Source organism: Vulpes lagopus, chromosome 14, assembly GCF_018345385.1.
Source record: "Vulpes lagopus strain Blue_001 chromosome 14, ASM1834538v1, whole genome shotgun sequence".
Taxonomy (NCBI): domain Eukaryota; kingdom Metazoa; phylum Chordata; class Mammalia; order Carnivora; family Canidae; genus Vulpes; species Vulpes lagopus.
The window spans coordinates 20,378,497-20,404,450 of record NC_054837.1 but is presented as its reverse complement, the minus strand read 5'-3'; the positions used below and the strand labels follow the sequence as shown (position 1 = coordinate 20,404,450).

At 55.2% G+C, this 25,954-nt stretch overlaps 1 protein-coding gene across 5 annotated transcripts; it reads right to left on the bottom strand.

Moving 5' to 3' along the window:
- Positions 1-394: 394 nt before the first annotated feature.
- On the bottom strand, positions 395-23,786 carry MSI1 (musashi RNA binding protein 1). 5 transcript variants are annotated; one of them, XM_041728396.1, is made up of 15 exons: positions 22,804-23,786; positions 22,594-22,634; positions 21,953-22,034; positions 21,775-21,859; positions 18,880-18,921; positions 17,186-17,278; positions 13,532-13,580; positions 12,223-12,305; positions 11,636-11,753; positions 8,963-9,043; positions 7,650-7,706; positions 4,703-4,771; positions 3,774-3,961; positions 3,266-3,329; positions 395-2,243 (listed from the first exon to the last, which is right to left on the bottom strand). In XM_041728396.1, exons 1-14 carry the CDS (start codon positions 22,860-22,862, stop codon positions 3,288-3,290), a joined length of 1,089 nt encoding a protein of 362 aa, XP_041584330.1. In that variant the 5' UTR covers positions 22,863-23,786; the 3' UTR covers positions 395-2,243; positions 3,266-3,287. The 5 variants fall into 5 exon arrangements, with proteins under 5 accessions (XP_041584330.1, XP_041584326.1, XP_041584327.1 ...); XM_041728392.1 differs by having other exon boundaries at positions 3,774-3,928; positions 22,804-23,572; XM_041728393.1 differs by lacking the exon at positions 7,650-7,706 and having other exon boundaries at positions 22,804-23,572.
- Between the last annotated feature and the right edge of the window lie 2,168 nt (positions 23,787-25,954).

Sequence of the window (25,954 nt, the reverse complement as noted above, 5' to 3'; positions counted from 1 at the left end):
CATCCTTTTTAAAAACATTTTTTAAAGATTTTTTAATTCATGAGACAGAGGCAGAGACATAGGCAGAGGGAGGAGGAGCAGGCTCTCTGTGGGGAGCCTGATATGGGATGCGATCCTAGGACCCCGGGATCATGACCTGAGCCAAAGGCAGACCCTCAGCCACTCAGCCACCCAGGCGCGCCCCTATAATGGCCGTCCTAATAGGTGTGAAGTGGTATCTCATCATCAATGCTAAGCTTTAAAGCTGGTCAAGAAGTTGTAAATGGAAGCTGGGTCAAGTGGGAAGTGCAGACTTTCAGGAAAAGACAGAAGGTAAGAGAAAACAAAGTGTCATGAGCGTACCTTACTTGAATGTACACAGAAATGCAAAAGACTCACAAAGCCAGCACCGTTTTCAAATAATTTATTAGGAATTTAAAACTGAAAATAAAACCTGGAAAAAGAAGTTACAGATGTGGAGAGAAGAGACACCGGAGGGTGGTAACTTGCTGGCTTGGAAACACCGTGTAACATCTTTTTTTAAAAAAAAATTCCCCAAACAAATCAGAAAACGGAATTCTGGGGTCCTGAGCCCATGGGTGGGCCCAGTGGGGTTGGGATGGGGTCACAAGAAGGGGAGGAGAAGGAAGCTGAGTCTCTCATGACTCAGCTCAAACGTGTAGAAAATTAAAAATAAAAACCAATAAAATGCAGCTTCTCTTTTATTAGGAAACATTAAAAAAACAAAACAAAACAAAAACAAAAACAAAAAAACAAAACAAAAAAAAAACCACGAACAGCCGCGCATCTCAGTAACAAAGATTATTGCTTTGTGTTCTCAGGGCTAATAGGTTAAGCACCTCACACAGACAATTAACTCTCCAAAGGGTGTTTTCAGGGATGGGAACTATGATGGGGAAGAGAGCTTGGGTCCCCAGCCTCAGACCTGGGGTTTGGGGGACACGGAGAAGGGGACAACAGGTATGTGGGCCTCTGTCCTGCCGTGCCAGCCAGGTCACTTGTTATTCATGAAGAGTCAGACCCTGAGCCTCTTTTTCCTTTGAAGGGGGCTTGGGGACTCGGGGCTGCCAAGGGGCCCTGGCCGTGGGACCATCCTGGTGCGAAACTTCAGTGAGAGAATGTGGGGGTTCCCTGAGAAGCCTTTTGCTTTCCCCTGGGGTCCACCCCTTCCCAAAGTACCCCCTCGATGCCCACTCCTGGGGGGCTCAGAGCAGAAACCATGAAGTCCTGACCTAGGTAGGGGGCAAGGGGAGACCTTTGGAGAGTTAATTCCTTTCCAGCAGTGGCTCTGGGCGAGCCCTTCTCTTTCCTCACCCCTTGTCCCCACGCTGGGTTTTTGGGGTGAGCAGGCCCAAGGCCTTGACCCCTAGGGCCTGAGCGAGCGGGCTTGCCTTGGCCACAGTTGAGACCTGCAAGCTTACAGTAACGGTGTCTGAGGAGGAGACAGAAACACAGGGGGAGACCTTTGCCAGGTGGGGCGAGGCAATGCCCTCACCTCCAAGGGGTAGTAGAGAGGGGTAGGGGCTTCACCTCACAGTATTTACATATGATACAGGACGGGATGGTTCCAGGGGCTTGGCCTGGCCTACGCAACCCTGTCCTCCTTTCCAGGGCTGGAGGGAGGTGGCCAGGGGCCCACACCCACATAGACATTTTGTTCTCAGCTGGTGGGGGGCACCTGGCCCCTTGCCCCCTGCGGCCTGGGGCTTCACATTCACAAACCTAGAAATAGTTTAAAAAACGGTTTCTTTAAAAAAAAAAAAAAGAAAGAAAGAAAGAAAAAAGAAAAAAAAGTTACGAGAAAAGGAGGGGGAAATCAGAATAAAAAACAAGCATAGGGCTTTCGGCCTGTAGCAGACCCCCTCCGCCCTCACTCTAGCTATGAACAAATACAAAAGCCTTCGGGGGGTGGTCCTAAGGGGGCGCGGCGGGGAGAGAGGGGCACAGACCTGAGAGGGCAGAACCAGGAGGGTGGGGGGCAACCGGCTAATCCAAAATAAATAAAAGCGGGCAGGAGAGGGGTGGTGGTGGGGTTTGGAGCCAAGGACGTAAGAGGGGGGAGGTTAGTAGGGGAGCCAGACGCGGGCGGTCCGGGGGCTGCAGGGCAGGGGCCGAGCCCGGGGAGTTGGGGGCAGGCAGTAGCGGTCCGAGTCGCTGCGGGGGAGGGGGCGGCGGCTGCGGCTGAGGTGTCCCCGCCCCCTCGCTGGCTCACTGTGGTCCTCAGTCAGCTGCAGGCCGGGGCGCTGCAACACAGCGGGCGGTTAGGGCCCCCCCTGCAGCAACCTGTCGTCCCCCCCCACCTCGGGACTCCCAGAACGCAGGCAGCCTCTCCTGGAAGAGCTCTGCTCGCACACTCCGCAGGCTCTGTTCCCTGTTTGCTTCTTCCCTAAGATTTTCAATGAGTGGATTTATTCGGTTGCCACCATAGCAGAGGCACCTTCTCTGAACCTCTGAAGTGGCCCCTTCACACATAATTTGGAAGTTCCTCACATCCCTCCTTCCAGAAGCAGTGCTCCATACATACTGGCTGGAGTGTAGGAAGGAAGGAACAGACGAAATGTCGCAGCTTCACATAGAACCCGTGTGACCACGTGCACAGAGATCTCTCTCCCACTCTCTGGACATGCCTGTATGTTGACAGACTCCTGTTTCAAAGGCTGCGTGGTATGCCGACGTATGCATACACTCTGATGTATTTAACCACTCTCCTTTTGATGGGCATTTCAGTGTTTTGCAGTTTTTAATTTTTTTTCACGTTCTATTTATTTAAGTAATCTCTCCACCCAACGTGGGGCTTGAACTCAAGATCCTGAGATCAAGAGTCACACACTCTTCTGACTGAGCCAGCCAGGCCCCCCAGGTTTTTCGCAGTTTTTAAAAATAAATGCCTTGAAATGGAATGGTGGGGTCAAGGGCCTGAATGTTTAAAATCTGGATAAACAGTGCCAGTCTGCCCTTTGGAAACCCTGAGACAATTTACATGTTGTTTCTCCTATACTCTCATCAATGTTGGGCATTAGCAATCCATAAAAAATCTCTGTCTGACAGGTGGTATGTATGGCCTTATTGTGGTTTTCATTTACATTTTTTTATGTAGCAGGCTGAGCAGCTTTTCAGGTTCTCTGGCCACTGCTGTTCTGAAGTTGTCTCCTCCCTGGCCTACAGGCTCCATGAAGATGGAGACAAGGTCTGTGGCTCTGTGGCCCACACCAGGCCGCCCTCCCCCGTGCCAACCCCCGCCCCAGGCCGCTGCCCACCTCCTCACCTCCTGCTACCTGTCTCCTGCTTCAGTGGTACCCATTGGTGAAAGCTGTGGCAATCAAAGGGCCCTGGGGAGAAAAGAATTTGACTTCTAGGTTCCTGGGGGAAGCAGAGAAGGCACAGGGTCTCCTTTCTTCTGGGGAACACCGAGTGTGAGGCACAGACCCTTCTGGAGCCCTGTCCATTATCACCCCCACTGCACACCCACTAAAGGACTCTCTGGGGTAGGGCTTGGAGTCTGCATGTTACCAGTACCCTGGGTCAAATGAGGGCACCCCTGAGCTAGAATCTAGCCTCTGAAGAGGCTAGAATCTGGCGGGCAGAGATGGTGAATCTGCGCCACAACCCCGGTGCCCACCTCATGCCTGGCAGACGGAATGAATGATGAGCCTCACTGTTACCCCCTGGTGACAATCTTTCTCCATCCTTCCTCCCTCGGTCCCCTTCTGCTCCTGCAGAGACAAAACCTCTCCCTCCTCCAACTTCTGAGTCTTCCAGGACTGGCCACTCACCCCAAGACTGTGGCCAAAGCCGGTGCTGGGGGCGGGGCTGGCAGCGCTGATGTAACTGCTAACCCCCGAGTCCTGGTTGGCTGCCCCATAGAGCTCAGCCATGGGGCCAGGGCTTGTGGTCCCCAGGAAGCCCCCTGTGCGGCTGGGAGTTGAACCTGGAGGGGGAGCCATCGTCCAGGGGTGAGAGCCTGGCAACCCAGAAAGAAGATGGTGAAAGCCCCGGCGCCCACTGTTGCCCCATTACACCTGTTCCACCCACCCTGACATTGACCTCTCCCTTTCCCTCAACCCTCCATCCCACGGGGCCCTGTGGGTCCACCTCCTGGAGGCCTTCACAAGCCCATCCACCGCCACCACCTGGTCTGACCACTTAGTAGCTTCCTCACTGACTTGCAGGCCTCCCTTCCTGAGCCCCTGCAAACCTCTCCCCATCCTGCTGCCAAGTGCATTTTCCAAAATCGACATCACTTCACTGCTTACATGTTTGGTGTCTCCCCAGGACCCGGTTCCTCCTGCCTCCTCTTCTCCACTCCCCATTTTCATACTCCCCCCATGCTAACTGGCCTCTACTGGGGACACTTCTCTTCCTCTTTGCCTTTAAATTGAAAGTTAAGAGGCCTCTCCTCCTGGAAGCCCTCCTGAGAGGCTCCAGCTATGGGATCCTCTGGTACCTGACTTCCCCCAACAGATCAGGGTCATCCTTCGGAAGGACTCCCTTTGTCACACCTGACACCCACCCATCAGCCTGCAAGCTCTGGGTGACAGGGAGTCTTTCTTCCTGGCTGGCTTGCCAGCTGCTCAGTAAATACTTGTGGAGCAAAGAATAGATAAGTCCCTCTGGTAAAGGGTGGCCGTGGCTACCTCCTCTCCCCTCTAGACTTCTCTGCCCCCTACACGCCTCCTGCTTCCTACACCCCAGAAGTCCTCACCTGTCCCTCGAACCACAGCTGCTGCTGCTGCTGCTGCTGCCATTGGTCCATAAGCAGTGAGAGGAATGGCTGAAAGGAAAGGTATGGGCAGTTCAGTGTGGTGGGTGAGGGCACAGAGGTGGACAGCGGAGGCCCCCTCTGGGCAGAGTCTCTCCAGCCTTACCCCACCTCAGAGGGTCAGGGCAGTGCCAGCACTGGGGCAGAGAGTACTCCCTTGGGCCACCTCCTGTGCCTTGACCCAGGCAATGGATGGAGAGAGGTAGGAGAGTGGTCGGCTTTCTGGCAATGGACTCAACCTCAGTTTCCCCCTGGACTCAATGGACATGCTTGAATAACACAAAACTCAGTGGTGGGGGGGCGGGGCATCCCACTCTGAGCAATGCCCCTTTCTCTGGAGAGTGCCCTTGGCCGGTTGGGGCCACCCAGCCCAGAGGTCCCCAGGAGGTTATGGCCCTCATCCCAACCCCAGCTGTCTGGAGCCAGTGACTGGCTGACAGGAGGTACAAGAAGCCAGGCCTGTTGCCCTCGAGGTGGGACCAACTCAGAGGGGCAGGGCCTGCCCCAGAGCTCCCTGGGGGTGTCAGGGGAGGCAAGACTCCAGGCAAGGCCACAGTCCAGCTCCAGTGCTGACTGTCCTGCTTCTCTCACTGTCCTTCTCCTGAGACCACACCCTTGGTAAACTATGTGTACCCAGTTCCCTGCCTCAGGGTTCCCCTGACTGCCACCCAATCAGAAATGGCCACTATCTCCCCCAAATTCCCCTACCCCCTCTTCTGATCCCCTCTTCAGACACGAGACTTTGCCCGGCACCCTGTCTTATTTATACACAGTAGATGTTTAGTAAGTGTCTGCTGAAGGAGTAGACACTCCTTTTTTTCCTTCAAGATTTTAAGTAATCTGTACACCCAACGTGGTGCTTAAACTCACAACCTCAAGGTCATGTCGCATGCTTTACGACTGAACCAGCCAGGCACCCCTAAAAGGAACCTCTTCCTAAAATAGTGGTTGGCTTGAATCTGGAGCTCCCTCGGGCTGGGGTAGTGGGGTGAGCGCCCCCTAATGCTTGGCTCTGCCACTGCAGCTCCTGAGGCCACAACCCCACCCAGAGCCAGAGTCTTCTGAGTTGGCATTTGCCCTCAGGAGTACCAGTCTCCCACCCCAAAAGGCATCCTTTTGGGGGCTGTTTTGATGACCTTCGCCCTGAACTGCTACTGGACTTGGGGCTAGGGACTCCGGAAACGGCCCCTGAAAATTCTTGGCAGGCCCTTTGGTCTGGGGGATTCCCACGCTGCAGAGGAGCCTTGTCTAAGAGCCATGCAAGCGGCTCCTCACCCAGACATCCCCCTCCTTCACCACCTTGCTGAGGCAGCCCCTTGCCCCTGGTCCTAAGGCCTTAGAACATCTCCCTGTTTTATTTTCCTTGGGGAACTTCTCACCCTCTGCAATTATTTTGTTCGTGTGTTTGTTCCCTTGTTTACTGCTGTCTCCACTGAAATATCCGCTCCAGGAGGGCAGGGACCTTGTGCATCTCATTCACTGTTCTACCCCCACCTGGAACAGCGCCTGGCCCAGTAAGTATCTACCGAATGCACGAAGGAAATACCTACATCTCCTGAAGAGAAAAAGTTTAGATCTCAGACCTCCAGGGAAAACCTCCTCCTCTATACAAAGCTATCTGCTGAGGGGGACATTTCTTCTCTCACTTCTTTTAAGGGCAGGGGCTGGGCTCTGAGGTCTGGTACTTGGTCTGGTTAGGCACATCCACAAAGCAAAGTCAGCGTGGCCAACCTGCATAAGTGCTTATCACAGCTGTAAAGGATTACTCATTTATATAATAAGTATTTGTTTTCCTCTCTAGACTGCAAGTCCTGTGAGAGCAGGGCCTGGCCCCGTCTTGTCCCTGTTCTGCCCCCAGGGCCTGGCAGAGTGTCCCACAGAGTAGGTCCTCAATGCAAAGTTTTAAATGAGTAGAAAAGAACCCCCCTTTCAATACCCACACAGGGGGTCAAAGCCAGCTCTGCTCAGGTAAGGGCCCCCTACCACCCACATCTACAGGACTCTTTACTCCCTCCCTTCTCTTCACCCCTCCCCCATTTTGGGGGGTCCCTGAACACCCCTTGGAAGGAAGGTCTCATCTAAAGCAGCATCCATGCTCGCGTCCTCCACACACGGCCAGGTTGAGGGGGAGAGTCTGGGGTGGGGTGGGGGGAAAGCAGGTTGAATAGAGAAACCCCTCCCCTCGGACTTGGCCGCGCCCCCCCAGCTCCAGAGTAGAGCTGATGGGCCCAAGCGGAAAGCTTCAGCTGGACAAATGGCTCCCGACAGCCAAGCGCCTTCATCCCCTCTTGCTCAGAAGTTGCAAATGGGCAGCCTGAGGGCTGGATTTGGCCCTCGAATAGGTTTCATTTGGCCTGCAGTGGTTTAACAGTTTGGAATTTGTTGCCAACATTTGAAAACGATTGAAAATCCCATTCAAAAGCAAAAGCTGGGTTTCTGGCTTCTCTTAGAAACCAAGATCTGAAAGTACAAGGTGTGCATCCCCTCTGGGCAAGGGTCAGCTGGCACAGCGTGGAGGCATGTGTGCTCCAGTCTGTCAAACACCCCACCTGGCCCATGCTACTCAGAGTTTGAGACCCTGGCTTCTTCACTGCTGGATCCCAAAGTCTACTCGGTGCCTGGCACATGGGAGGCGCTAGATAAATATTTGCCAAATAGATGAATGAGTGATTTCTCCTCCATCTGCTGGGCTTGGCCCCATGCCCCACCCTTAAGGGCCATGTAGCTACACAGACTGGCCAGGGCCTGGGCAGAGTCTGCTGTGTCCCCACAGCCAGAGGGCTGGTGGGCAGGGGGAAAGGGTCCCACTAGCTTTCCCCAGGGATGACCCCTGGGTCCTTCTGTTTCTCCCCATGTGGCCTGTGAGGTGTAGGAAATCCGAGCGACTGACCTGTAAGCTCGGGGAGGACTGGGGCGCTCGGGAGAGGGGTCCGCTCTACACGGAATTCTAAAATGAAACGTAAAACAGCTTAGGAAGATACAGGGGAGGCCCCTGGGGCACGGCCCAGGGAGGACAATGCACCCACAGGGACACTGGGCGGGGGACAGGCCATGCACAGGACCCAAGAGCTGGGATGGGGAGAGCATGGTGCCCAGCAGGCAAGGTGGAAAAGACACAGGCAGAGGAGAGACAGGGAGAGAAAGAGCAGGCCAAGTTGCCACCTACACCATGGGCAAGGGGCAATGCTGGTGTGACCATTCTGGTGTTTCTTAAAAGATTTGAGATTGCACCAAAACACCTCTCAGAATCCTCCTCTTTTTCTGTTTGTTTTGGGGGAGGAGCTGGTGAGGCAGCACTGATGAAAAACCAGTGACCCCAGAGCAGATCAGACTCAGGTTGGGTTCCCAGATCTACTACTTTCTAGATGGGTCGTCTTAGCAAGTCACTGCACTCTGAGACCATTTCCTCACCTATAAAATGAGGATGATCATCCTTCCCCAGTGAGTGTTATCAGGATTAAGACAACATAATGTATAGAAAAGGACTCCCAAGCTGGACAGACTGAGAGGCACAGGATGCAAGTGCTTAGGGACCCTCTTAAAAAAAAAATGAGGCCACAAAAAAAAAAAAAAAAAAAAAGCTTGCAAAAATTTGATATCTGATATTTCAAAGAAAACAACACTGAATAGCCATCACGGCAAAATTCAGAACTTTGTTGGGCTTCCTGCCACTTATTCTAAGGTCTAGTGTTATTTTTATTTTGAATTACAAATCAGGGTGGTGATCATCAGGCTCTTAGATTGTTTTTCAGCAGTCAGGGCCACAAAAGGTCTGTCGGCCTTGAAAGGGCTCAGCGTAGCACGTGGTCATTATAAGTGTGTCTATAAAGACACAGCTGGCGGTGGCCCTCCGGGACGCTTCCACCACAAGTCTGATGCCTTCTTTGGGTGGAAGTGGCAACTCAGAATGGCGTGAGGAGGGAGAAAGGGAGGAGGCAGGCAGAGATCAGCCTGAGAGAGAACCGTGCCATGCAGGACCACGCAGGGGTGGGGATGGGGGTGTCCCCAACTTCTGGGGAGGAGGGGAGGAGGGGATGGGTGGGGAGAGGTGCTCCTTCCTCAGACATGCCCTTCCTTCCAAGCCTCCAGCAGGCAGACCACCCCCGCCCCCCAGCCATGCACCCTCAGACACCGCCCTGAGGAGTCAGACTGCCTGGGAACCGGGGACATGCTGGCGGCAGAGGGACACCAAGCAGGACTTACCGGGGAACTGGTAGGTGTAGCCAGGGGCGAGGCCTGTATAACTCCGGCTGGCATAGGTTGTGGCCTGGAAACCGGGGTAACCTGATAGGGCAAGGGAGCCAGTGTCAGAGGCCTCACCTCCTGCTCAGATCCTGCTCAGCAGGGAAGGATCCGAGCCCCTGGGCCGGAGCAGGGAAGGTTTCCCTCCCCACCTTGTAGCGCAGATAATGATCACATTTACCAAACACCTTCTGCATGCCAAGCTCTGTGCTAAGCGCTGCACATAGTTCATTCTCTCCTTAAGCCTCACAAGAATCCTAAGAGGCAGGTACTCTTGGGAGCCCCATTTTACAGACAGGGAAAACTGAGGCTCTAAGAGGTGACACATTGGCTGAAAATAATCCAAACCCTTACCAAGACCCTTGGTGCTCTGGATTCTGCCTCCCTCTCGTCCTCATCTACGCTCTCCTCTAGTCACATTGGCCTCTCTGCTGTTTCTCAAGGCCACCAAGCTCCTTCCCACCTCAGGGCCTTTGCACAGGCTGTTTCCTCTGCCTGGAAGGCTCTTTCCACCCCCCCACCCCCAGGGTTTTCCCATGACTGTGTCCTTGTCATTGTGTAAGTTGCAACTCAAATGTCACCTCCTTGGAGAGGTCATTACAAGAGTCCTCCCTCCCATTGGTTACAATGTTTAGCAATTTCCCCACAGCACCAATGATCATCATCTGAACTTCTCCTGGGTTGTTGTTAATTTTTTATTTATTTATTTTAAGTAAACTCCACACCCAGTGTAGGGCTCAAGCTCACAGCCCCAAGATCAAGAGTCACATGTTCCTCCCACTGAGCCAGCTAGGTGTCCCTCCCAGGGTTTTTAAAAATAGCTGATCTTCTGTTTCCCCCATCTTTTATTTCTGTATCTCCAGGACAAGCTCCCAGTGCCTGCGACTTGTGTGTATCTAATAAATGTGTGCAGCTTTGCCTGAAAAATCAGATAGTAACAATGGGTAGCAAGAGTAATAACGGTGTAACTGAGATTTGCATTCAGAGCTAACTGGTTCCAGGCCTCTAAACCATCAGTGTCACTCTTTCCCTCTTCGTCATTTTTAACATGGACTGAAACCAGTTAATGAATCACCCTGATATGAAAACAGGTCTCAGTGTTCCAGACCAAAGGAGGCTAAAGAGATGGGACAACTAAATGCATTACTTGATTCTAGCCTGGATCTTATTTGAAAGGGCAAAAATATGCTAATGATCAAACTAGAAAATAGATTGAAATACTGGATCAATATAAATGTATCCAGTGGATTATTATCGTGTGGCTTCATGAGAAAAATACTGCTAATCTTAGGAAATACACACTGAAGTATTTAAGGGGTGAGGGCCATAATGCATGTAACTTGAGCTCAAATGATTCAGTGGAGTATCACAACTGTAGTGTGTGTGTGTGAACATCTATATGTATATGTACATACGTATATATGCATACAGAGACAAAGTAAAAGATAAAGTGAATGGGGTATAATATTAACAGGTGAGTCTGGTAAAAGGTATGTGGATATTCTTGGTATTGTGATATTTTTGCAACTCTTCTGAAAGTCTGGAATTACTTAACAAGAGAAAGTTAAAAGAAAGCTTTAAGAGATGACAGTGCTGTTTGGAGGGTGCTCTCCTCACCCACTCTACTTGTGGTCCCCATCTTGACCCTCTGGGCCATGCCATGCACCCCGCCTGAGTTTCCAGAGCAGTCCTTCCTCTGTACCTAGTAAAAAGGTACTGTTCTCTTTCTGTGTGGATATATCTTGTCTCTCCAGGGAGACTAGGAGCTTCCTAGGGAGCCCAGCTCAGATTTTCCCCCTCACACTTGTGGGCCTCAAGCCGTGCTGACTCCTGCTTACCTTTCAAGACTCATGGTGACCTGCACTTACCCCAGGGACCCTCTATGGGTTTAGGTGCCTCCTTGGGCCTCCCACAGCCTCCCAACGCTATGTGTTATCATTACCTATTGATTCTTGCCTCCCACTTGATGGGGAAGCCCATGAGGGCAGGTCCTGCCTCTCTAGAAACTGCTCTTTGTAAATGCTGTTCTCTGTGGCTTCAATACTTTCCCCTTCTCTTCTCCCCTGATCTCCTGTAACTAGCACCTTTTCAACCCACAGCCTCAACTTAAATGTGACTTCCTTTCTGGCTTCTCCAAATCTTGGTCCTGTTCTCTATGCCTGTGTTCTCTGGGCACCTTATAATTCTCCATCCTAACCCTATTTATTTATTTATACTCTTACTTCTTTTCCCTGCCAGACCATAAAGCTCCCAGGAAAGTCACTGTTGTATTTGTTGGCATAGTTCCTAGCATTTACAGTTGCTCAATAACTACTGGATGGATGGATGGATGGATGGATGGATGGAAGGATGGAAGGATGGAAGGATGGATGGATGAACAAATGGACAGAAGGACTGATGAATAAGGAGCAGCTGGGCCATTTTCTGGCTACCGCCAGAGGGCAGCACCCCGCAACCAAATCGCCCCACCCTAGGTTGGCTTGGAGGCTTGAGATCCTTGGTCCCCCACTCCTGCCCAGTGATTCAGGCAGGAGGGCAGACCACAGAGAGGCAACACCTACACAGCCGCCGGTACTCCTGGGAGCAGTTCCGGGCAGGGAAGGAAGTACCCACAGGTGTAGGCCTAGCACATACCCAGCATGCCGATGCCCAGCATGAAGGCGTCCATCCCATAGGGCATGACTCGAGACCTCCCCCGGGCTGAGCCTGTCGGCGACATCACCTCTTTTGGCTGAGCTTTCTTACATTCCACCTGCAATGAGACCTGATGGTCAGTCTCTCCTCCAGACATAGGGTCACAGATCTTCTGGTTCCCTAACAGGCCTCCTTTAGTTTCATAGGTACCATTTATGGAGTGCTCGCTAGGTGATAGAGATTATGTAAACGGCTTTGCAGGCAGTAGTGGTTTACACCAACCCCACGATGGAAGTAGTATTGCCAGCTCTCATTTTACAGATGCATAAAAGGGCTCAACTGGGGAAGTCATCTGCCTAATGAATAGACTAGCAAGTGGTAGAGTGAGGAGTTAATCCAGGTATCTCTGACTCCACCAGCCATGCTTTTTAACCACCATGAGACACTGGCTTCCTGTCCAGATCTTCAGGAGGTAGGAGAACTGGCTCTGCCCCAATGACTGGGTGGTCCTTCTGCCTGCCTCCAGAACCTCCAAGCATCCCCTATCTCTCCTTCTCTGCACCTCCACCTGTCCAGTCCCCCCTCACCATTTTGTTGTTGATTTCATGGAAGTGGATTTCACACACTTTCTCCACGATGTCCTCGCTCTCAAACGTGACAAACCCGAACCCTAGAGGGCAAAAAGGCAGGGACAAAGCCAGGGTTTATGGTCAAAACCCAGCCCTGAGTTATAATACACCACCACTCCTCTCTCATGGGCGAATGCCTGAGAATTAAGGAAAGCCTCTGCCCGCAGCCTAGGAATCTCTCAACTCCCCGCCCACTGAGACAGGGTTTCTAGCACCCAAATTACAGATGTCAAAGCCAAGGCTCAGAGAAGTGAAGTGACTTGCCCAAGGCCACACAGCAAATTAGAAAGCTTTAGAGCAGTCATGAAAATACACTCAACATGCCTTTTCTCTTAGATGCTTTCCAAAAAGAAAGAACACACACACTTATTTACATTTACACAAAAGTATAGACACCCAAACACGTGTTTGTACGTGGTCACATATATACAGGACATAGAGATACATGCACATGTGCACACACACCCCCCACACACACACACATATACCTAGGGACCAATATATCATACAGATACTAGGCAGTGCTCACAAAGGCCTCCCTACATATGAATAGTTACCATGACACACCAGACCCTACAAATATTCAGACACAGACCCTCTCACATGCACAGATACAAATATACACATACATGCACACACACACCTCCCAGGATATATCCCAATCCCCAAACAGGCTAATATGCCCAAAGCCCTGAAGCAACTGGAGAAACAACCCCATCTCCTCCGGGTGTGCCCCAGGGGTTGGAATGGGATTTCTCAGAAGGCAAGGCCCTTGGGAGAAAAACATCCAGGCAATGCACGCTGTGGCCCAGATGCTCACAGGTTCAGGGGCAAGGGGGGTGGGGGCTGGGTTCAGTCGGGGGCGGGGTGGGGGGGGGTGGGGGCAGGAGCAGGAGCAGACTGCCCGGGGCTGTGGAGTCAGCCTGACCCTGGGGCGGCCTGGCCTAAGCTCTGGTTACCAGGGACAAGGTAAGCCCCAGCAGACACAGGCTGGGCAGACACAGGCTGGGATGGGGGCGGGTGGAGGGCTCAGTTTGGAAGGGGGAGGTTGCTCCTCTGCTCCTCTCGGGTGTCTGCAATTGGGCAAGTTTCTAGCACAGGAAATGGCGGGACAAAAGCCTTCTGTAAGGCCAGGCTGGGGAGAGGATGCAGATCCTTGGGGATAGGATGTCAGGAGGCAAGATGAAAGGGCAGCTGTGACCTGCAGCCCCCTGGCTGACCACAGGCCCCCAGCCTGGCCTGAGAAGGGGGAGGGGGCCACACTCACCTCGGTGCCGGTTGGTGGTTTTGTCGAACATCAACATGGCATCATCCACCTGAAATAGAGCCTGCCATGGTGGACCAGATACGGGGGACCTGCCACAACCTAGCAGCGGCAGCTCCCACACCCATGCGCCTCTTGCCCAGGCCAGGTTTTATCTTAAATTTGCTCCCTGTACAGGGGATGACTTTCCATCCACAACCCTAGCCCGGATGCCATGGCACCTCTCATCCAATCTCAGTGGACCAGCCTGCAAATATGAAGCACCAAGTATTTGCCTGGCACTTTGCCCTGTCATCCTCTCTACGGTCCCTGCAATGTAAGAGCCCCATTTTGTAGATAAGGAGATGGACTCAGAGAAGGGAAGTCACCTGCCCAAGGTCACACAGCAAATCCTAGACCAAGCTTGGGAGGAGGAGAAGGCATGGAGTGGGTGCCAAAGAAGGAAACAGGGGAATAAGATAGAAACAGGGAAATGAAAGCCTGTTCCCTTTCTGCAAAAGGCCAGAAGGACAGCAGCCACTCCAGCCAGTCTTGACTCCCCTCTCCTGGTTCCTCTAATTGAGGTTTCCTTTTGCTAGAGGCTGTAATTAAAGCAAGTAGAGTTCAGTGCCTGGGCTGCTTGCCTCCCACTGACTGGGGGAGGGGCAGGGGGCTGAGGAAGGGGGGTGGTCTACATGCTTCCCCCTCTCCTCCCTTGCACCCCAGTCTTCTCTTCTTGCTGCTCCCTCAAGGCATCCCCTTGGATACACAGACAGCCAAAGGCCCTAGCTCCCTCCTGCAGTCCCATCTCCCTCCCTTTGCCTGCAGCTGGTGCTTCCTCCTTGTCCTCTTAATTCTTCAGCCAATGTCAGCCACCTCATGGGGTTAAGCTAAGGTCTGATTTGTCCTTGGTGAAAATCCTCCCCCCACCCCACTGCAACACACACATCCCACTTCAGCTGCTGACCCTCCCCTAAATGGTCAGACACCCAAGGGATGAAGGAAGACTTCCTGAGGCCATGGGGTACAGCCTTTCCTCCACTCTCCTTGGCTCTCTTTCCAGCCTGTCATCTGCCTCATTAAAGTGACGAGGGCAGCCTCTGAACAGGGTGGTCCTCCAGCTCTCCTTAGGTGCCTACAGCCCCAGGTCTCTGGTGCCACCCACCCCTGGGAGAACCAGGACCCCACAAAGCCAGGAAGCAGCTGGGTCCCTGGAGGATCTCAGAGGGACATGACACCTCCCTCCCTGAGGAGCTTCCTGCTCCAGGGGTCTGCAGGAGAATGCCACTGCCACTCCTATCCATATGGACCTCTTCTGAGTCCCAATCCCAAATCAGCTAAATGGCCCAAACTGGGCAGACACTGCAGGCTCAGCTCATCTCCCCCCAACCCCTTGCTTAAACAATGGAAAAGAGAAATCTAGAAAAGAGAGTTGTAATAAAAATACAGGCTTTAAGTAGGGCAGACTGGAATTGGAATCCAAGGTCCTGCATTTGCTGGGTGGGTAAGGTTTCCTGGGCTAGGTTTCCTCATGTGTAAAATGGCAATGGGCATCACAGTGTCTATGAATTGTATAGAGGGGATAAGTGACATAGCACCTGTAACACTAATTCACAGCACCTGCGATACAGTAAGTGTTTAAGAAACAACATCTAGTATTACGGAGGGGCTTGCCCAGGGTCCCATGGAGAAGCAAAGCAAGAGAGCAAGTGGCCCAACACCCTTGCTTTAAAGGTTCCATGAGGACAGTCCCTGTGTCAGTTATGGTGAGGACCACGGCATCCTATGGACCATCTTGGCTTGTGCTCAGGAGTTATTTTTTGACTTAATGAATGAATAAAAGCCACACCCTCTTCCCTAATCCTATAGCTGAGTTCCTGCCTGACCCAACAAAGTGATTCAGCCCAAGGCCCTTCCGGCCTTGCTACACCAGCTCCGCCATCCCTGGCCCCTGGGACCCTTCAACCTAGGCCTCGGAGGGACAGACCCCTAGCGGGCCAGCCGGGTGGAGGCCAGGGCAAGGAGCAGGGAGCAAGGCAAGTGGCTGGGGGTCCCGGGGACCCCCACTGGTGTCCCCTCCTGGGGCCAGCGGAGAGGAGGGAGCCTCCCAGCCGGGTGTCCTTAATAGGCTTTGGTCTCCATGGGAACCCGGGGGCAGGGGGGCTCCGGCAGGGGGAGGGGAGGCGGCCGGGGCCTGCTGACCAGTGGGAGCCGCCAAGTTCGGCGGCCGCTAAGCCTGAGTGGCAGCCATGGCGGCTGACCATTGTTCCCCCCTCGGCGGCGGCCCCTCGATCCGGGCGGGGGGCCCCCCGCCGCGGGGCCCTTGGCATTCCCGGCTGTCCCCCTCGCTCCCTGGCAGCCTATTCTCCGGCTCCCCCTGGCCTCCCCGGGCCGGTTTCACATGCCAACGCCGATTTAGGCCCGAACAAAAGACGCGGCCGCTGACGGCTTCTCCTGGGGCCCGGTTGCCATGGCAACGCCGGCCCCGGGGGCAGGCGGCCTCCAATCACAGCTGCTGGATCAGATTAGTGCGAGCTCTAATGCTCGGCGCTCAGACACAAAGACACCCCGCCGGAGCCGAGCGGGCCTGCCGCTTCCCAGGAGCGCCCTTCCCTCTGGGGCCCAGGCCACCGACCTGCCCTCAGTCCTGTACCCGGGTCCCCGTGGGCGCGCCTGAGCCCGGGCCTCTGGCCCCCACGCCGCCAGCATCCGCTGGCCAGGGGACCTCCCATCCTCTCCCCTTCTACCCTAGAGACGGGGGCCCTGGAAACCCACCCAGTCCCCAGCTCACGTCCCATTCCCAAGGCCTCTCCCCTTTGCCTACCCAGGCCACTGAAAATACCTCGCTGGGCAGGTAGAGAGACCCGGCTCTAGCCTGTCTCCTCTGACAGGGACCCCAGCACTAAGCACAGCAGCCCTACTTCACTGCCAGTCTTAAAATTCGGCCCCCTCTTTGCCATATCCCCATGGGACCTCAACGTTCACAATACTCACCTTTCTGGGGACACCCTATTGTCTGATGATGCCACATCTCCTCTGTAAGCTAAATGGTCCAGAAATTTAAGCTCAATGCACCTCAGAGCTGAGGGCCAATCTGTTGGGCCTGATCAGGAATTTAGGGTGCTCTCCTTCACCCCTCCCAAAACAGCTAGGGGATCAGTGCCTCCCCCAGCTCCCACCTGCACAAGCAGGGTGCTGAGTGCAATTGGGAATCATATTTATTGCCTCCTTATCATCCTCACCAGGAAGGAGTGGGGGAAGGTGCAACCGCCCATGGCCTGGACAGGTGCAAACTCCCAGGAGGCCAAGGGGTGACTGGATTGAACTGGCGAGGGGGAGAGCAGCCTCCCAAGGGAGAATCACGATAAGCGAGAGAGAAAAACACAGGGGAAGGGCAACAACAGGGACAGCCACTGTATGGCTTCCGTCCCTGGGGATGTGTCCAGAGGCTGAGGCCCACAGATAGGACAGGATCCTGAACCATGAGGAGCCGGGCCTCGCCCACAAAAGGAGCCGCCGCCGCCGCCACCCCACCCCCCCCCCCGCCCCCCGCTGTCTTTTCCCCTCTTTTGCAGGAACTGGAAGGACCTCGTTGGACTCTGCTTAATACTAACCAATTCTACAGGGCTTCCACAGCCCCCGAGAGCACCCCAGCAAGCACCCCCAGTTCTGACCCACCTTCCCAAACTGCTCAAAATATTGCTTCACGTCCTCCACCGTGGTGTTCACTGACAGCCCCCCCACAAAGATCTTCTTCGTTCGAGTCACCATCTGTTAGGGGGAGGGAATGAGAAAGTGGGCATCTGAGTCCTGTGGCCTACTGCCACCAGCAGGGGCTCGAGCCCTCCTGCCAGGGTGCCAGCTGACAAGCTCTCTGTGGCCCTAGCTACTCGGAAGCCCCCCCGCCCCCCCGGCAAGCTCCCCTTTGGACCCCCGCCTCCAGGCCTGTCATAGGCAGCTGTGCACCCCACACACTGGCTGGCTTGAGTGTGCCTCCCGCCTGGCCACCCGCCTCCATCCCTGGGGTCTGTGTAAGGGGAAATGCCTTCCATAAGGACCAACACAAGGAAGGGGGCAGGTTAGTGACCCACACCTACAGTGTAACTCAGAGACCCCACCAGCACTCCTGGGAGAGACCAAGGCCCACTGCAGGGTTCCCCTGAACTCAGTGCCGACATTTTCCTCATCAACCTTCTCCCAACCCAACCTCTGGCAGCCCTGTGGCCCCAGCCCTGTTTTAGGAAGAACACATGGTCCTAATTACCCCAGGAGCGCATGGCTAATCCACAGCAATTCCCAGCCCCATCCTAACACTAAAGCACCTTCTGTCACCAACGTGCTTAATGGAATTAACCCAATTCCGACCATGTGCTCCCTGGTGCGGCTTCCTTCGAATACCTGCTTCATAATTGCTTTCAGGCCCTCTGCTGGATCCTTCTAGAGATGTCCCCTTCCTGTGTCCTAAAAATTGTCCCTCTCCCTTCGCTGTGGCAGGAGCTGGGCACCATGGTGGAAGCCACCTGCTCAAAACCTTAAAGCATCCTGGTTCCTACCAAACCCCCTGTGAAGGGGGAAACAGAGCTCCTGGAGGGGACCTAGTCCTAGGACACAAGTTAAGTCAGCAGCCTCAGAGGTCTTCAGCTCCCTGTACTGTAATCGGCCTTCCTTCCTGTTCCCTGTATTTAGCCATTTTAAAAAATAAGGTCCGGCTAGTTACCTTGAGGCCAGGAATAAGATCTCAGGCCCCTGGCCCTGCACCAAAAGTTTCGAATGCTATATAGCTCAACTGCTCAGAATTCACCCACACCCAGAAAAACCCACCACAGCACAAGGGAAAGAGAGCCCTGGGAAAGCAACCACTTGCCCAAGTTGAAAGACAACAGGTGACCAACTCCATGGTCCCTTCCCTCTCTGCAAGCTGAATACAGTGAACCCCAGAGGTAGGAAGGTGACTGGGGCGGGGGTGGTCAGAGATAGCTCCCTGGCCTGATCGAGCTCAGCCTCAGGGGGTGTCTATCCTGGGTTTGACCTCCCCAGGAGCACTGGGTTTAGAAGCTGTGATCTATGAGGTCAGAATTCGACTCAGAGTCCAAAGAGTAGTGGCTTCCAATACAGGACAATGAATCCCCTAAGGGGCTCCTCCTTCACCCAACATATGCAGTCCCTCCCAGTCCATCCCAGAGCACAGATGGAAAGATGAAGGATGTATGTCTTCAATCCACAGAGCAAAGACATTAAGAATCCTCCCTCTTCCCATCCCAGTCTATTCCAGACACACTCCAGAGGTTCCAGAAGCATTTCCCATAGAAGGGAATGCTGGGAAGATTGTTGCCCGAAGTAACACAGCTCCTCTCAGACACACACATACCCACCTTAGGCTGTGCTCGCCGAGGAAAGGCCACCTTGGGATCAATCTGAAAGAGAAGGGAGAGGTAAAGGGGCCTTGGTTATCACACTTCAGATGGGTGAGCACACAACTTTCAGCCCTGAGGACTTCTCTCATCCCATGACACAGAGGTGACACAGAAGTGACACAGAGGGGAACAGAAATCACCACAGCCTCTGGCAGAAAAGTGTAATGGCTAAGCATTTAGGCCCTCATGCCAGGCTGCTGGGTCCAAATCCCACTTACACCGTTTCCCAGCTGTGAGACTCTGGGAGAGTTACTTAACCTCTCTGAGCCTCAGGGCCAGGCTCACCTGCCACTATGGGCAAACGGTAACATCTATCTCCAATGGGTCATCCACAGACTATTTGAGATGATGCTTACAAAGCACTTGGCAAGGTGTCCGGCTCACAGCAGGAACCCCCACAAAGTAAGCAAAGTCTTCTTCCTTCAAGCACTTGAGGTCTCTGCTCACCTAACTGACTTCACACAGGTAGATATCTGTCTGGGGGAGGCATGCAATCCAGACTTTGGAAGCCTTGTGGATGGAAATACTCTTTGCTTCAAGATAAGAGTTCAAAAGGCACCAGGAATGGACTCAGTTCTGTTCCCCCAAATACTACTGACATCTAACAGCCCTCTTGGAGGCTGCAAGCAAACAGCTCCCTGATAATGCATCCAGGCTTTGGTAATGTGCAAGGGCATGGGACTTGGACTCTGTGAGAAACTTTGGGCCCCAGGCCAAATCTCTGATCTTGGTCATTTGCTCACCCATCTGAGCCTCAGTTCCCTGTCTGCAAAGTGGGGATGATCACAAACATTTTTCCCAGGGGCAGCCTCAAGGAATCAAATGAGATAACATGGGTGAAAGCAACCCTTTGTGAACTGCCCTTCATTGCGCAAACAAAGGTGCTATTACCAGCGGGCCACCTTTGCCCTTGGCTGTGAACAACCAAAGGAGAAAAGCAAGATGCACCTGGGTGCTCCTGGGTATATACTCATACTGATAAACAGCAAAAGCCAGGGCACTGAGACATCGTGATCAATGCAGGACCTAGGGGACCTGGTCATTCCAGAGTTTCTTGCCACCCACATGGGTAGATACCACTCAGAAGTTCACCAGCCAATCGCAGGGAAGATCTATCTTTTCCCAAAGTTCCTTTCATTCACAACTCAGCCTCGTTCTAGACAACTGGCTCTGGCTCCTCTCTGCCTAAGTGGCATGAACCAGGGACCAGCCTCCTCTGGGCTCCCCTACTGGATCTGCCCACAGAGCTGAGGCAATGTCTCCTCTCTCCCAAAGTCCCACCGGGCTCCAGGGAAAATCACGACTGCCCATTTCCCCTGTCTGAATGGGTGATTTCATACCTCTACGGACATTTTCATCCTTCTCTTTCTCCTGGAAGCAGCCTCCCCAGCCACCAGAGCACCTCAGACAGTCCCCCTGCGCAGACCCTGATGGGGAGACGGTACCCAAGCCACGTCCCACAGACCCACGCAACCCGATCCCTGACACACCCCACCTCCACTCTGACTCACAGCTGGTAACATAAATAAAACCCAACAAGTAAATAAAAGGTGAAAGTCAGAACCCAAAATAGACTCCCCACAATAAACTGCCCTCCCACCACCCCCCCAGGCCAGCGGATGCCAAACACAAAAGCCCAAACCTCAGAAGAATGCCCACTGTGCCCTCCTTCCCCTCTTCTCCTTATCAATCTTCTATGACCCCGCCCCGCCTCCAGCCCCAGTCCCTAAATCTCAGCTTCCTGAGCGCTGCTGAAGCCATCAGTGCATTCTGAGGACAGGGGATGGTAGGAGAACTGGCAGCTAGATGGTAGATAATCACCAAAAACAATAGGCCACTGTCTCTCCATTCCCAGCCTGGGTCACTCAGTCTGCGCCAAGAAGATCCTTTCAGAGCCGGCAAAGTTGAGGCCTGGCCTCATTTGCTCATTACTGCGAGCAGGAGTGGGAGCCACTGGGCAGAGATAACAGGAGCTGGGGACAGGCGGTAATTTAGCAAATTCTTGGGCACAACCAGCTATTGTTGCAGGTAAACAGGAGCCAGTGACTGACCCAAGCAGGGAGGCCCAGGGCTGGGGAAGAGAGTGGGGGAGTGTGGAGAGAGATCATACTGTCCCAGCCCCTTGGCCTCCCGTCACCCCATCACAGAGTGACCCCTCCTCTGACTTTCTCCTTTTCCTTCTCCCCTAGAGCAGGGGCCTGGGCCAGCGCCCCCTGGAGGGCCCAAGACACTGGGGAGCAGTGGGACAGCAGGAAAATGTTTTAGGAGTTTGAATGCTAGAAAAGCAGCCTCTCCTCGGATCCAGCCCTCAGAAGGTTTGTTTCCAGCAGGCCAGTTCCCTTCTCATAAATCCCTTCCTGGGCAAAGCAGGTTCATGTCTTCCACACAAAGCAGGGAGCTCATAGACCCAAAGGGTGGGGGGGGGGGGGGAGTGGGGAGAGGGAGGGGGATTCAGTAGTGCTTTGCCATTGGTTTGGAATGGTGGCGGTGGGGAGCCAAATACTAGAGTCCAGAGAAGCCACGGGGTGGGTCACTGCTACCCTGACTCACCCAGTTTGGGCTAGGGGAGGGACCCAGCCCCACCCCAAGCTGCTCCGAGAGGCATCGAGATTACTAGGTATAGGGAGGGGCTGGGGGATGTAGCATCTCACCGCAGGCCTGGGATTTTTCTCCTCCCTCTGCCCCCGGACTCTAGTGACAAAGTTTCAGAGCTTGGCAGCCCTTCTGCCGCGAGAACTCCCTCCTTCCCTGAGGACCCTTCCCTTCAGGACTGTCCTCTGGGGAGAGTCCTGACCCTCTCCTCCGGCGGCCTCCCTCTCCCAAAGGACCCCCGAAGCCCGGAGGGCCACTCACTGTTTTGGAGTCGAGCTCGTGCCGCGACTGCGCCAGCACTTTATCCACCCCCGCCTGGTCCATGAAAGTGACGAAGCCGAAACCCCTGCGCGCGGTAGCGAGGGAGAGGCAGATGGTTACACGGCGGCGAGCGGCGGTGGAGGGGGGCTAGCCGGGAGCAGGGGGGTGCGGGGCTCACCTGGATCTCTTGGTTAGAGGGTCCCGCATCACCAGACACTCCTTCACTTCCCCGAACTGGCCGAAGTACTCGCGCAGCCCTTCTGTAACCACACACCCGCCTTCGGACCAGCTCGGGCCCCGCGCCCTTCCCCCCTCCCCCGTCCTTTGCCCCCGGTGACCCCGCCGCGGCCCCGCCGCCCCCGCGCCGAGCAGCCTGCGCGCTCTCCACTGCCCCCCCCCGCCCGTAGCCCTCACCCAGCTCCGGTGGAGCCTTCTGGCGCCCACGGGGGCTCCAGGAAGCCAAGGGCCGAGCTGGGCTGGAGGGGGGACGGCTCCGGCCGGGTTCCCGCCGCTCCCGGAGCCGCCTCACAAAAGTTTGAGCCGCAGGTGCGAGCGGAGTTGGCGCCGCCGCCGGCGGGTCCCGGGGGCCCAGCCCACCCCCCGATGCCCCCTGAACCCCTCATCTCCTCCCCTCCACCCGCTGGGCCGTGCGCGCTCGCCGACCGCCCTGCGCTCTCGGGGTCCCCGGGCGGGGCGCGGAAGGGGGCGCGGGGGCGCCGGGGTCAGCAGGGCGCGGGGCCCGGCTGGGGGGTCCGGTTCCGCGGCGCCGGGGGTGCAGGGTGCGCTGCCCGGCCGGCGGGCGCCCCCGGGCTCGCTCACCCTGCGTAGTCTGCCAACTGAGTCCCCCGATGAACATCTTGCTGCGGGAGGAGGAGAGACACAAAGGGCCCGCGTGAGCGCCGGGCGCCAGGGCGCAGGGGGCGCGGGCCCGGGCCCCGGGGAGGCCCGGCCCGACCCGGATCGGCCATGTTGGCGGGGTCGGGGCGGGCGCGGGCCGGGCAGGCCGGGCCGGGCCGGGCCGGGCCGTACCAGGGGTCGTGCGGGGAGTCCGGGGAGGCGAGGCCGGGCTGGGGCGCGTCAGTCTCCATCGGGAGCCGCGGGCGGCGCGGGCAGCGGAGCGGCGGCGGCGGCGGCGGCGGCGGCGCTCGGCGCGGGGCAGATGAGGAGCGCGGCGAAGGGGGCCGGACGGACAGGCCATGCTGCCCCCTCCCCCGACCCCGCTCGGGCGGGCGGGCGGGGACGGCCGAGGGGAGGGCCCGCCGGGGGCCGACCTGCCGGCTCCTCCCCCCGCCGCCCTGCGCGCATAAAGCCCCGCGCTCGCCCGCGCGCCCGGCGCCCGCGGAGGCGGCGGCGTCCGGACCCCGCTCCCGCCGGGCCCCTGGGTCCCCGAGGGCGAGAGAGACCCCGAATCCCGAGGCGGGCCGGGACCAGGGCGCGGCCGCACCCCCACCCGCCCCGGCGCGGGGCCGGGCCGTGGGAACGCCCTCCCGGAATGAAGCGCTTCCCGGTGCCTTCAAGGTAGCTCGGTTCCGGATCGGGGACCCCCCAGTCCTCCCTCTCGGGTCCCCGCCACCGGGATGAAGAGCTCCCCAGTCTCCCTGGGTCGGGAGGGAGACGGCCCCAGCGCCCCCAGCTCCGTGCCCCCCGCGCTCCGCCTGGTGGGGGGCGAGAAGCTGCCCCGGTCTCCTCCGAGCCCGAGTCAGGGCCCCCTCAGCAGCCCTCAGCCCGCGCCCGGTGTCCCGTATGCTTCGCAGCCAGTCTGGGGGGCCCTTCCAGTGCCTCGCGGCTCGAGTGGGGAGGCTCCATCAGCACCCCGTCCCTTCTCGGCCCCTGCCTCCCCTCCAGCTCCCCCGGACCCCTCCGTGCGGTCCGTCGAGGACACTCCCTCCCGCCCCGTTCCAAGCCCCGGGTCCCAGTTTGCTGCCACCCGCACCCCCCAGGGTGTGGAGTCCTCACTGTTTCTCTCACTCCTGGCTCACTCGTCAGCCCCACTCAGACTTGTGTTTGGATTTGGGACCAGCCGGTTCCGGACGCTCCCCGACCTCCCCACCGAGGCTGGGGGAGAGGTCAGTGCCGCCTGGAGCCTCCCGTTTCCAGTTAGGAGGCCTCGGGCTCAGCTGCCCGCCCCCCCCCCCCCCTTTGGCAGAGTTCTAAGTCCAGCCGGGTCGGATCGGAGGACCCTCAGCTCCCTACCCACCACGTTTGGAGCTGATTCTCTCAGTCCGTTTCGGTCTGAGACCTACTCCCCATGAAGGCAAACTCCTTCACTTCTCCTTCCTCCTCCCTCCGCCTCCACCTCCTGGGTCTCTGAGATCTCTTCCCGTATTTTCACCCAAGACACTTAGGAGTCCCCCTCGCCCTGCCCCCAAACTCCTTCCCTCCCTCTTGGGAACCCTAACTTCCATTCCAGATCACCTCTGGAGCCAGGGGCCACCCTCCCTGTCCCCACCTCGCCACATCCGTCTCCTCTCCTCAATTTCCTGGCTGAGACCAGCCAAGAAAGGGTCAAAGCTGGAGGCTCAGACAGCCACTCCCCCCACACACACACACCCCCATCCCTGCTGGGGATCTCGGTGCCACACGAGCCCCTCCCTCCCAACTCACCTCCCACCCCTTCCCCCTTCCCCACCTTAAATCCACCCTGCATAAGCCATTGACGACACTTGATGACCAGCCCCTTGTTGCTCACCTTGACATCCATCCTGCAGTCATCCACCTTTTATTCATGTGTGCTGCAGCTCTGGGCGATATAACCCTGACCTCTGGAACGGTGCCCAGCCCCCTGTTCTCAGTACACCTTCCCTCCCCCTCCCCTAACCACCACACGTGTAAGAACTGAGAGACTCAAGTTAATGGTTTCCTTGGGGACCTTCTGAGAACACCCAGCAGGTATATCCTGCCACCCTAGGCGCTTAACACTAGAAACAAACTTGCTTTTTCCTGTTTGTATTATCCCACTCACCCCACAGTTTCTCAGCATCCCCTGGACTGGGGGTGGGGGTGGGGCACCTCACCCGGCGTATTTCTCACCACCTTGGTACAAACTGGAGTATCAGGTGTGTCCTGGGAGTGACACGGATGAGGGTCAGCAGCTAGCAAATCTGGTGTTAGGGAACTGGCTATTGGGAGATCTAAACCTCAGGTTCTTTGTGTATGAATTGGGGTCGATGGGGGGAGTGCAGGGGGGGCAAGTGAGCATTGATTTCTGTGCTGGTGGTGTTGGACAGGTGGCTTGGAGGGTAGGAAATGGGTAAGGATCATTTATTTAGAGCCAGCCAAGGCTGTGTGTATGGTACATCAAGATAGGATCCATTTATTAGCATTCTCCTTCAGGTCCTCAGAGGAGACAGCATCTCATTTATTTGTCACTACCTGGTTTGAGGCACGGTGGACTTACAGAAGTCTCCTCCTACCATAGGTTCATCTCAGCCTAGCTACTTCAGTCCACTTTGTTCACAGTAGGGGTAGCCCTCACAGGACAATGCAGCTGTAAATGCATGATCCTTGTAGTAAATTGAGGATCTCAGTGGTATTAGGAAAAAAATGATCTTTAGAGCAACTGGCCCAGACTCCAGAATTAGGAGATTAGAGGATGCTATTCCAGCTCTTTCTCTCTACTACTACACACACCGAGCATCACTCAGAGAATGAAAGAATAATTTGCTTTACAGTTAAAAAAACAATCCTTTCCAGAAAGCCAAGGGACAAATGACATTATGCCCAAGCACTAAGTTACAACTTGGCATGCTCATTCATTCTACAAGTATTTATTGAACACCTGCTACCTGCCAGACACTACTTTGAGTGCTATATTCCTAGCACTACCTTTGTGAAACTTGCTTCCCAGAGAAAGGAGTCAGATGAGAAAGAAATAAATAGATAGGTAAATAAATAAATAACTAAATAACTAAATAAATAAATAAATAAAATGTCTGATGTTGATAAGTGCTGTGGAGAAAGGAAGGGGGATAGGGAGGGTGGGAAGCATGGAGGAGAGGGTGATAAGCAACTTTAAATCAGTAAATTTATATTGAGGAGTCATGTTTTAGCAAAGACTTCAAAGAAATTAGGTACATTAATCTATTGTATGATCTAGAACCCTCATTTAAGCAGAATGTCTGCATCTCCTGAGTGCAATAATAATTGATATTTATAATTTGACTTTTATTGCTCTAAAACA